Below are 12,431 nucleotides of genomic sequence, written 5' to 3' on the forward strand. Positions count from 1 at the left end.
ACCTGGTGCCAATGTGGGAGGAACGGCATCTGCACCGGCGGTGAGTATTGCTTCTATTATGTTATGCAGTGGAAAAGCAATCAAGAAGAGGATGTCCCCATAATGGACAATCCCTTAAAGGGAATTGTTACCAGGTTTTTTGCTCCCCCATCTGAGAGCAGCATAATGTAGAGGCAGAGACCCTGATTCCAGCGATGTGTCACTTATTGAGCTGTTTGCTGTCATTTTGATAAAATCAATGTTTCTTTATCGTTCCTATGGGAGACCCAGACCATGGGTGTATAGCTACTGCCTCCGGAGGACACACAAAGTACTACACTCAAAACGTGTAGCTCCTCCCTCCTAGCATATACACCCCCTGCTAGCCAGTCCTAGCCAGTTCAATGCTTTGTGTTTCAGGAGGATCACACACACATGCATTCTCTGATTTTGATTTTTGATTTTTCTTTCTGGATCAAAGATTTGGAAGAAAAGCGGGTCCAGCTGGACTCCCGGCATGTCCCTTCTCACCCCACTGTGTCGGCGGTGCTGTTAAGGTTGATTTTCCAAGGCTGGAGCCTTCTCATGCCGCGCTCCTTCACCATCCCATGCTGGGGCTCTGGCTTGAAGTGGGAGCCAACACGGTTCTCACTGCTTTGCAGGAGACCGGTCTCCATCCGCAGCCCTTTTGCAGGATCCTGCTGGACGGAGCTATCGCCCCCCAGGAACCTGGCAACCTGCGTCTCACAAGCTAAGTATATGAGACGTTATTACCACAGAAAGTGGTCTTTCCAGGGGTCCTTTATGTTTATTTATTGGGGGAGTGTGTTTTATGTTTGGTGTAAACGTTTCCGGCCGGTTCTCCAGTTTTCACTGGAGAACCGCGCCGATGGTGCCTGCACGCCGGCCGCATGTTTTACTCTAGGCCCCGGCTTTGCCTGAGGCCTAGTTTCGGTTTCCACTGTCTCTGCATGTCAGTCAGGCAGAGGGACAGTGTGGCTCCGCCCAGCGGCTGCGCAGCACAAGGGAAGGGACACTCCTCACTGAGGAAGGATTCCCTCCCCTGGCTACCTCATTTGCCGCTCTGAGTAGGCCCCGCCCCCTCTCCTCGCTCCGGTCGCCATTTTCTCAGCGTTCTCTGTGCCTGCATAGGCACAGAGATTCCACATTGTGACAAGTGGGGACCTGGGCTGAGGGACTAGAGGTCACAGACATGTCTGTTTAAACGATTTGGCAGCCACAACCTCCGGTTTGTGCAGCTGCTTATTTTATCTGTTTATATATGCTGGGGGCCATTCTAGACAGAGCCCCCACCTCTGCAGCATGTCTCACAGAGCGAGGCTGCAGGCTGTTTTTATTATCCACTGCAGGTAGTCTCGTACGGCTGTACCGAGCTCATAACCACTGTGGCCCCTCAGCTTGGAGGCTCATTAGTAGTCCCTCCAGCTGCTCCGGTTTCGGTGGCTGACCCCTGGGGGAATCTATTTCCAGGGGTCGGCTGTCCCGGCATCTGCTGAGCATGCAGCCCCCTTCTCAGGGCGTTTTCTGCTTCAGCTCGCTCAGCAAAGCTCACAAAGGACTCTCCTTCTGGGCTCAGACCCCGTCCTCCTGACAGGGAGACGTAGGGTCCCCTGTCCTCCCCGTCCCGCAGCTCCGATTACGAGCTGATTCACTGGACGAGGAGGATGTCTACCAGGGGCTCGGACGCTACTTTATGTACATTGATCCGTCCGTAGGTGACGCAGATGCGAATGATTGGATTGCGTCCATTATACTTGTACTGGACCTCCATCCGCCTGTATCAGGGGAGTATTCCCCGCTGGCAGAAAGGCATCAGTATACCTTTAACAGGACGAGGAGTGTGTTCTTTAACCACTCCAGTTTTCAGCCCGCTGCGTCCAAGCCCACAGCCTGTCCTGCAGACCCCAAAGCGGGGTTCTGCTGCCTGTTTCCCCCTCCCATCAGAGGTGGTCAAGGAGTGTACTCATTCGCCAAGGGTGGCCCCTCCGGTCTCTAGACTTTCAGCCCGGATAGTTGTATCAGTGGCTGACGGCACCTCTATAAGGATCCCACGGTACATTAATTTTGTACTGGACCACAATCCGCCGGAGTTACCTTACCTAGGAGAACACAACGTGTGTTCCTTAACCACTCCAGTTTTCAGGCCCCTGTGACCAAGCCCAGGGTCCGCTCTGACAGTCGCTTCCCATGAAGCGTGATTCTGAGGACTGTGTTTCCCCTGTCCACCAATGGTGGTCAAAAAGTGGGCTCATTCACCTCAGGTGGCTCAGCCCGGACCGTTATGTCAGTGGCTGATGGCTCCTCACTTAAGGCTTTGCGGTCCGCACGGTTGTCTTTTTGGCCAAGTCGGTATGGGGGCGGCAGGAGCTTCGTTCTCCTCAGCTTTACAGCAGTGCGGTTTTTTTGTACCTTCTCTGCTTCTCTGGAGGAGATGCATTCCCTCACAGGGACTCTATGCCCAAAACGGTTGCCTGAACTTCCAGACTTCAGTCTTTTCATCCTATGCCAGGTCTGCCATGCTGGACACCGCACGGCGGTGGTCTTGGCTACTTTCCTCGCTATCCGCAGGCTCCTGTGGCTTCGGAAATGGAAGGCAGATGCCTCTATAGAGGTTCCTTGCTGGGCTCCCCTTTGGTGGGACCAGTCTCTTCGGAACCAACTGGATGAAATTAAGGAAGCTCTTGGCGGGGAGAGTTCTTCCTTGCCACAAACCTAAACCAGGGAACCTGTCCAGGGCAGGAATCAGTTGTGGTTTCCGTTCCTCCATCTGATCGTCCTCTAGCTCGGCCTAGGTTCATAGAACCAAATGGCTCGAAGCTGCGTCTTCAGAAGACCGCAGGAGATGCTGCCACTGAGTCAGCTTCCTCCGAGCTACCTAGCCACGCCAATAACCTCCTTGGTCGGTGGCAGGCTCTCTCCACTTGGCGACGTATGGTTCTAACACGTCTCCGTTCAGTAGGGGCGGGTTTATATCTCCCATGGCTACAGGATGGAATTCTGTCCACCCGCCAAACAGATTTTTTTCTGTCAACTCCTCCCGGCTCCAAGGCCGCCGCCTTCTCACAGGCCGTGGCATTTCTTGCAGGCCAATGGAGTAATTGTACCGGTTCCCGACTGGGAACGGTTCTGAGATTTTTGCTTAAATCTATTCCTAGTCCCCAAAGAGGGCGGTGCCTTCTGACCTGGATCTTTAGCTTTTCAAGCATGGTCAGGTGTGGCGTTTTCACATGGAGTCTCGGTCTTGTTCCGTGTGCTTTTCACCGGATCAATCAAGAACCCAAGGAGATTCCCTAGCAGCCATCGGCATCAGAGATGCCTATCTGCAGGGGTCAATCGCAGTTTCACACCAGCGTTGACTACGTTCTGCAATCAGAGTGGTCCAATTCGTGGCTCTTCCCTTGGGGTTAGCCACGGCCCCTCGAGTATTCTCATTGGGGCAGCTGTGATTAGGGTCCTGCACCCCTAGGGATTGGCAGTGATCTTTTGCCCTGGACGGCCTTCTTGTCGGGGCTTCATCCAGTGCAGACTCTTAGCACAGTGCTTCGCTCACTCTCGCCACTCTAACCTATTCGGGTGGCTTGTCATTCTGTCCAAGTCCACTCTGACTTCGAACCAGAGGTTCTCAGGGACGCAATTCGAGACTCTGTCGGCACTTGTGAAGCTGCTCTTAGTCGATCAGTAGTCCCTCCGCTGGCGGTCGACGTCGTTCTATCAGACACCAAATTCAGGTGCTGGTCAGACGGTGGCGTCAATGGAAGCGATTCCTTGCCCAGTTTCTCCTGCGTCCTCTGAGACTGGATGTTTTCCGCTGTACACGCGAACTCCCTCCTTCCACGGGGTGGTGGCTTCGCCACTGACCAGGGGCTCGTTTCAGTGGTGGCTTCGGCCACTCTGTCTCAGGGACGCTCCTTCCTGGCCCCGTCCCGGGTGATCCTCACCAGGATGCTGGTCTTTTCCGCCTTGGGAGCAGTATATCTCCACCGTGGAGCGCAGGGCGCTTGGACTCTGTCCGAATCAGCCCTCTGGATCAATGTGCTGGAAATCAGAGCTGTATTTCTAGCTCTCTAAGCCTTCACCATCTGTTGGCGGCTAGGCACATTCGAGTCCAGTCGGACAATGTGACAGCGTTTTCCTACATCAACTTCCAGGGCGGGACACTCAGCCGCCTGGCAATCTTGGCGGCTCAACATTCTTTAGTGGACAAGGGACTCCTAGTCCACCGTATCCGCAGCCCACATCCTAGATGTGAAAACTGCGAGGCAGACTATTTCAGCTGTCCAACCGTGGTCCACAATCCTCAGGTTTTGCGGTAGACACACTGGTTCATGTTTGATCCCAGCTTCGTCTCTTTACGTATTTCACCCTCTACCTCTTGTCCAGAGTCCTGCGCAAGATCAGTAAAGGGGGCCGTCGGGGTCATTCTCATACTCCCAGACTGACCCAGGCAGGCTTGGTTTTCTGACCTGCTCCTTCTGTCCGTTGGGTTGCCATGGCATCTTCCGGACCGTCCAGACCTTTTCTCAAAGGGTCCGTTTTTTTCCGTCAGAATTCTGGATTCTCAGATTGACGGCGTAGCTCTTGAGTCCTGGATCTTGGCGACTTCTGGTATCCTTCCTGAAGTCATCTCCGCTATGACTCGAGCTCCAAAGTGTCCCTTTGACCTTTTTGGCCTTGCCGACCCTCCTGTCCCTTCCACAGTCCGGTCTACAGCTAGGACTATCCCTCATTAAGGGACAGGTCTCGGCTCTGTCAGTATGTGCCAGCGGCGTATCGTCCGGCTGGCTCCGGTGCGCTCCTTTTAAGGGGCGCATCTCACATCATTCCGCCTTTTCCGGCGGCCTATGGAGCCCTGGGACCTTAATCCGGTCCTCCCGGTTCCCGGAAACCCCCCCTTTTGCGCCTCTTAGGGAGATTTCTTTGTTTCATCTTTCACAGAAAAGTAGTCTTTCTAGTGGCTATAATTTCCCGCCAGAGAGTTCTGGCTGCACTCTCTCGGAGTCACCCCCCTTTTTTGGTCTTTTGCATCAAGACAAGGGTGGTCTCCGTCCGACTCCGGACTTTTTTTCCCTAAGGTGGTTACTGCTTCCACCTTATCCGGGGCAATTTTCCTGCCTTCCTTTTGTCCGGCTCCTGTTCATCGCTTTGAGGAAGCGTTGCATATCCTGGATCTGGTGCGGGCGCTCCGGATCTATGTGTCTCGCACCGCCGTTATTATGCGGTGCACCTCTCTCTGGTGCTGACTGCTAGTCAGCGTAGCGGTCTCTCGGCATCTAAGCCGACCCTGGTTCGTTGGCTTAGGTCGGCCCATTTCCGAGGCCTACAAGTGTACTCAAGTGCCTTCCCCGCCGGGGATCAGAGCACATTTGATCAGACCTGTCGGTGCCTTTTGGGCTTTCAGGCACCAGGCTACGGCTCAGTAGGTCTGTCAGACTGCAGCTCGAATTAGTCTGCATACTTTTTTCGAAGCACTACCCAAGGCATGCTCATGCTTTGGCAGACGCGGGCTTGGGCAGACGTATCTTTCCGGCGTCTGTCGCCCATTTGTGAAGTTAGGGTTTTGCCTGCTTCTCAGTTGTCTGTTTATTCCCACCCATGGACTGCTTTAGAACGTCCCATGGTCTGGGTCTCCCATAGGAACGATAAAGAAAAAGAGAATTTTGTTACTTACCGTAAATTCTTTTTCTTCACCGGCTGTTATTGTTGTAGACAGAGGTTCCGGTTCTTCCGGGTTTTACTCTGTCTCTTCTTGTGGGTGGATGTCCTCCTTCAGCTTTTGCACTAAACTGGCTAGGACTGGCTAGCAGGGGGTGTATATGCTAGGAGGGAGGAGCTACACGTTTTGAGTGTAGTACTTTGTGTGTCCTCCGGAGGCAGTAGCTATACACCCATGGTCTGGGTCTCCCATGACGGAACTATAAGAAAAAGAATTTACGGTAAGTAACAAAATTCTCTTTTTTCTGTGCTGAAGATATACAGAGCACATCTATGCTGGACTACCTGCACGCCAAGTAGTGCTCTAATGATAATGATTTTATAAAATCTACACTAAGCAGCCCAGTAAGTGACACATCACTGGAATCAGGATCTCTGCCCCCTACGTTATGCTGCTCTCAGATTAGGTGGCAGATTCCCTTTTAAGTTTGCATGTGTGCATGTAATATGGTGTCTCAATAAATGTATGCTGATTGTCAACCTTTTTTTGACAGAGATCCACCTCCCCTGTAACCAGACTGTATGATATTGTGGCTGTCTATCCTACAACAGAAAAGCTGTTCCATGTACGTATTTTTGCTGTAGGATCTTTACATTCATCTTTCACAGATCTAAGTGCCACAACTGAATTAGAGGCTTGTGGTGATATTGGCATGTCTTTTACTAACTGTATATGCAATTCCTTAAAGTGTTCATCCTTTCATCCTACTTTGGACATTTATGGTATCTCCACGAACATATAATTCTTTGTTCTTCTGATATTCAAGATCTGCATCATAAGGATTCTGAATGCTACAAACACTTATTTCAGTGGAGTTACTTTTGTTTATTTAGTGTAACGGGACGCCTACACATTCCACTTACAGGAGCTTGCATGACATCCCACTATAAATGCATAGGCATTATTATCAAGAAGTGGCTGCACTGATGTCAGTGCCCGCCTCTGACTTGTACAGCTATTGTGTTGCAGGGAACTAGTGGCTCTCTGCTCCTCAATACATTTCAACTGAATGCACAACTAGCTGAAAAAGGTTCATTCATTGGTGTCCCCCCTTATTCCAGGAAGGGGACCCAGTTGCAAACGCACCTTCTGCAACCGCAAATGTTGCATCCCTAGACCCATTGACTTCAGTTAACTGATTAACATACGCTTAACTGCTGAAAGTCCACAAAAGGGACCACTTTTAGACATAATTGCAATTATCACATAACCTGCACTAGCAATGGCGCCTGCTGGATAGGCAAAAATCTAATGAACGTCTCACTTTTAACTCTAAAATAGGAAAAATCAATAATTTCTGTATCATTTAATGATGTATAATGAGTATCAGTCATTTTTACATTTACATATTTTCTTTTCCTTTGGGAACATGTCTTCTGTCTGTTTTTCCCTCAGGCTGCATGCACCAACATAGACGTGGATATGATCTGTATCAACGTAACAGAAAAGTCACCATTTTTCTTCAAGAGGCCGTCTATAAATTCTGTAAGTAAAGTGATCCATTGTTTTTCATTTTGTTTTTCTATTTGTCACACATTTTTTTGTACAATGGAATCCATACCTAGAGACTTAAAGGGAATGTGTCAGCAGGTTTTTGCTATGTAAGCTGAGGACAGCAGGATGTAGGGGTTGAAAACTGAAAGTCAACTATGCCTCGCGTGTGTGTGTGTGTGTGCGCGCAGTGTCCGTGTGCGCGCTATTGTTTACTTAAACTAATGGTTTTATGGGGGGGGGCGTGTCCAGGATGCTGAGCTGAGTGGACGTGGGGAAGAGGAGCTCCTGTTGACCCCTCAGCTAAATCAGCACTTATCATAAGCACAAACCTACTCACCGGCTCTCAGGATGGGACCACGGAGGATTAAACCGTCGCAGCAGGCACTCGGTGGCCCCCCCCGCTGCACACCACGGCGCTGGATACTTTCTTGGGCCTGGAACAGGGTCCAGGGGAGGCTCGGACGCCATCTTTCCAGGAGCATGGAGGGGAAATGGAGTCACCGGCCCGGCCTGCTAAGCAGCAAGAGAAGGAGGAGTGGGTGAGCGGGGACACAGGGGGGAGTGGAGGAATCCCTGCAGCAGTTCCAACAGGGGGATGCCTTAGCTCAGCAGCCCTGCACTGCATCGGATCCCTCAGGCACAGCAGCAGCAGGCCCAGGAGCACATAGTGGCGGTGGGAGATAAGGTGGAGGTCGGGGGGCAGCCCTCCCCCACTGCCGGGAGAAGGGACTGCAGCCACAGCTGGTAAATATCAGGGAACAGAGCAGCCTGCTTCCCCCCTCTGGGCCTCGATGTGGAGATCAACCTTCCCAGCTTTCCCAGCACCAGACTAAAACTCCAGCGTCTATTACTGCAGGTGCTCACCTTAAAGGGCCAGACACCTCCTATAAGGACATGAATGATTTCATAAGTAAACTTCCTTCTAAAGAGGACTTTCAATGCCTCATACATGAGGTTAAAGCAACTTGCAGGTCAGAAATAGCTGAAGTGAGGAGAGATTTGCAGCAATTGTCTGGCAGAATTGAATCCCTGGAGGAAGAGCATGACATCACCAGATCCCATGTATCAGAATTACACAAACTGGCAACATCGCAACAAAAAATTATGGAGGATATGCAGTCTCACATAGAGGATCTCGACAACAGAGGACAACCGTTGCAATGTCCGTGTGAGGGGGGGGTCCCAGAGTCAGATGGGCCCGAGGACACAAAACTCCATACTACAATCCATCTTTAATGAAGTGTTGGATGCTCCCCCCTTCTAACATCATCAAGCTGGACAGGGCACACAGGGCTTTACAGCCGAAGAATTTATCCACCCAACCCCGGGACATCATTTGTTGCATTCACGACTTCTCCACCAAAGAACTGATCATGGCTAAGGCTAGAATGAGGCGCACGGCACCTGTGTTTCAATGGCAAGGAAATCCAGCTTTTCCCGGATCTTTCTCGCATCACACTCCAGAAAAGGCGGCACCTCAAACCCCTCCTCACGAGCCTGAAGGAGCACCAGGTTCCATACCGCTGGGGTTACCCGTTTCCACTAACAGCGCACAGAGGGGGTAAATCGGCGACCCTTCGCACTCCAGCAGATACTAACTCTGTTCTGTGAAGCACTGGGCCATTCCAGCGGTCTGTATCCCAGATTGGGACTTGCAAAGGTTGGCAGGGCTGCCCCCTCCCATGTGGTCTAAGGTGAGGGGTGGAGGGCGTGGGGCTTTGGGGGGGAGAGGAGGTAGGGGGCCGCGGGTCGCTCCCCTCCCCGGCTCGCCGTTGAGGACACTCCTTAACCTGGTTGGTGCCTATTTCTTATACCCTTTGAGTTCCAGTGGCTGAGCATGCTTTGTGATACTGTGACTCTCTCTACAGCAAGCCTCTGACTGTCCATTGTGTCATCTGCGGCCCTCTGGGTCTGTTGAGCTGCATAAGGGGGGGGGGGGCTGTAGCCACAATGATGCCATGGGGGGTAGGGGGGTTGGCGGGAGCCCGGTCCCCTTACTTGGAGTTAGTGGTTGAGGTTTTTTTTTTTTTTTTTTTTTTTTTCTCCCTTGTTTCCTTTTGGCACGGGCCCGTGCCCACTGGACTGACCCCCATGGGAGGGCTACTGGGGAGTGAGGTGGGTGGCTCTCTCAGCCCAGACGGGTTGGGGGAACCTCCCTCTAGGTCTCTCCCTTCCGGGTTGACCCCCCGGGAATCTATGCCTAAGGTTTATGCATTTTGGTTAATGTTCTTAATTCATGTTCATTTCTATGTTTGTCCTTGTCTTCCCCCCTCCCCGATGTTTTTTCCTTATGTGTCCTTTCAGGTACCACCCCTTCTAGAGTCCCTGGGAGCTGCGGCCCTTTGTCGTATGGACCGTCTCCTCTGACCGGCTTCACAGGGGAAGTCATGCCCCCAACGGTATAGGTGTGCCATTAGCTTTTTTCTTCTAAGTTTTAGATATGACCCGCATTATCTCTCTTAACGTAAAAGGTCTGAATTCACCCCGTAAGAGGAAATTGCTGCTACAGGAACTGAAAACATCAGGTGCAGACATGGCCTTTATCCAAGAAACACATTTTGTTGAATCAAACACTTTCAAATTTGCGTCCCACCGCTTTCCCATCCATTACTCGGCTTACTCGGGCTCCAAGAGGGGGGGAGTTGCTATTTTAATATCCTCCAGTTGTCCTCTACAAATTACGGGTTCTCACTGCGATCCAGAGGGTAGATATGTGATTCTGGAGGGCCAACTGGGGAGATCCCCGCACATACTGGCCAACATTTATGCACCTAATGAAGGGCAGATACGCTTTCTTAAGAAAATACTCGATCTGATAGGCGGACTGGCACCGGCCTCTACGGTGTTGGGGGGAGACTTTAACATCCCTTTTTCGGAGGTGGCCGACAGACTCTCTGTGGGTGGACACCCTCCATCGGGTGCTTTGAAAAATTTGTCCCGGGACTTTCATAGGCTCATTAGATCAGGGGCTTTATACGACGCTTGGAGGGTGAACCACCCGGGAGAGAAGGCCTTTTCCTTCTACTCGCATCCGCATCAGACGCACACCAGAATAGACTATTTCTTTGTCGCTCCATTGGGAGACCCAGACAATTGGGTGTATAGCTTCTGCCTCCGGAGGCCACACAAAGTATTACACTTAAAAGTGTAAGCCCCTCCCCTCTGCCTATACACCCCCCCGTGCATCACGGGCTCCTCAGTTTTTATGCTTTGTGCGAAGGAGGCACACATGCACGCAAGCTCCACAATTTAGTCAGCAGCAGCTGCTGACTATATCGGATGGAAGAAAAGAGAGCCCATAACAGGGCCCCCGGCATGCTCCCTTCTCACCCCACTCTGGTCGGCGGTGCTGTTAAGGTTGAGGTACCCATTGCGGGTACAGAGGCTGGAGCCACATGCTGTTTTCCTTCCCCATCCCTTAGGGGCTCTGGGTGAAGTGGGATCCTAATCGGTCACCAGGCACTGGGACCGTGCTCCCTCCGCAGCCCCTGGGGGAATCTGCTGGACAGGAGCCGGGTATCATCAGGGACAAGGCCCTGCTACTCTGAGGTACTCTGTGTCCCCTTGGGGACGGCGCATAGAGCGCCTGTGTTATGGACGCTGCAGCAGCTGCTGGGTGTGTTAGTGCGCCGGGACTACCGCGCTGACCGCGCTTGTTTGCCGGCCGCGCTTATAACTATAGTCCCCGGCTTTTGCGGCCTAGTACCGCATACTCCCGCCCCCGTGCCTGCCAGTCAGGGGTAAGGGCGGGACGCTGCACTGGACGTCAGCGCTGAGGGCTGGAGCATACTTTGTATCCTCCTCCCCCCTCACTGAGCACCGTGGGGCACCAGATTCCCGCACTTTCTGAGGCACGCCCACGGCTCCCTCCTCCTCTCAGAACACTGGCAGCCATTCCTGTCAGCACTTCAGACGCTGGAGAATTTCAGAGGGGAGACAACACCGAGCTCCACAGCTCTGGGAGGCCCGGGCAGGGAATCTGGTGGTCACACAACCGCTGCAGGCGGTCGGTAAGCTGCACCTGTTACTAGGTGCTGGCCCCCTGGGTGCCGAAGTGTATATTTATATACTTATTTTGTATACATTTACTCTATACGGCTGCACTATTTGCTTTTGGCTATATACCCTCACTGATTGCTCTAAGGGGAGACAACAGCATGTCGTCCGCAAAAAGCAAGGGTGCCAAGGCACAGGCTTACTTTGCAACCTGTACCTCATGTGCGGCTATGCTACCTGCAGGTTCCACCTACCCTCATTGTGTGCAATGTTCGGCCCCTGTGACACTCACTCAGCCGGAGCCTCTGCCACTGGTGGAACCCCCGGCCCAGGTGGAACCACCTGCTGCCACTGTCCAGGTGACAGGGACAGAGTTTGCAGTATTCGCTGACAAACTTTCTGAGTCTATGGATAAATGGTCTGCTAAGATACTAGAAGCTTTGCAGTCCAGACCGGTAACACTGGCCCCGGGCACAGTTGAATCATTGACCCCAGGCCCCCCTCGGTTGGAGCAGCAAAGTGCTCCTGGGGCGACTCATAGGTCCCACGGTGAGGACTCTGACACGGACCGCAGTCCCAGACCGACTAAGCGGGCTCGCTGGGAAATTCCCTCGACTTCATCACACTGCTCAGGGTCTCAGCATGAGGACTCTCTGGAGGATGAAGCGGAGGGGGCAGATCAGGGCTCTGATCCTGACACCGCTCTCAACCTTGATACACCTGAAGGGGACGCCATAGTAAACGACCTTATAGCGTCCATCAATCAGGTGTTGGATCTTTCTCCTCCAGCTCCTCCGATTGAGGAGTCAGCTTCTCAACAGGAGAAATTCCATTTTAGGTTCCCCAAACGTCCACGGAGTGGGTTTCTTGATCACTCCGACTTCAGGGATACAGTCCAGAAACACCGAGCCTTTCCAGATAAGCGCTTTACTAAGCGCCTTAATGACACTCGTTATCCCTTCCCCCCTGACGTAGTCAAGGGTTGGGCTCAGTGTCCCAAGGTGGATCCTCCAGGCTCTAGACTGGCGGCTAGATCCATAGTTGCAGTGGCAGATGGTGCATCACTCAAGGATGCCACTGACAGGCAGATAGAGCTCCTGATGAAATCCATCTATGAAGCTATTGGCGCGTCCTTTGCTCCGGCATTCGCAGCCGTATGGGCACTCCAAGCTATCTCAGCTTGTCAGTCTGAGATTAATGCAGTCACACGTGCCTCTACTCCGCAAGT

At 52.3% G+C, this 12,431-nt stretch overlaps 1 protein-coding gene across 1 annotated transcript in view; it reads left to right on the plus strand.

Annotated features, from left to right (window-relative positions):
• The window catches only part of RPP30 (ribonuclease P/MRP subunit p30), a 142,219-nt gene that overhangs the window by 71,537 nt on the left and 58,251 nt on the right, over nucleotides 1-12,431 (plus strand). Inside the window, exons 6-7 of the mRNA XM_075348752.1 lie at nucleotides 6,207-6,278; nucleotides 7,109-7,198. Of these exons, the coding sequence (XP_075204867.1) occupies nucleotides 6,207-6,278; nucleotides 7,109-7,198 (162 nt within the window). The remainder of the gene's footprint in view (nucleotides 1-6,206; nucleotides 6,279-7,108; nucleotides 7,199-12,431) is intronic.

This window comes from Anomaloglossus baeobatrachus, chromosome 5, assembly GCF_048569485.1.
Source record: "Anomaloglossus baeobatrachus isolate aAnoBae1 chromosome 5, aAnoBae1.hap1, whole genome shotgun sequence".
In the NCBI taxonomy this organism is placed as follows: Eukaryota; Metazoa; Chordata; class Amphibia; order Anura; family Aromobatidae; genus Anomaloglossus; species Anomaloglossus baeobatrachus.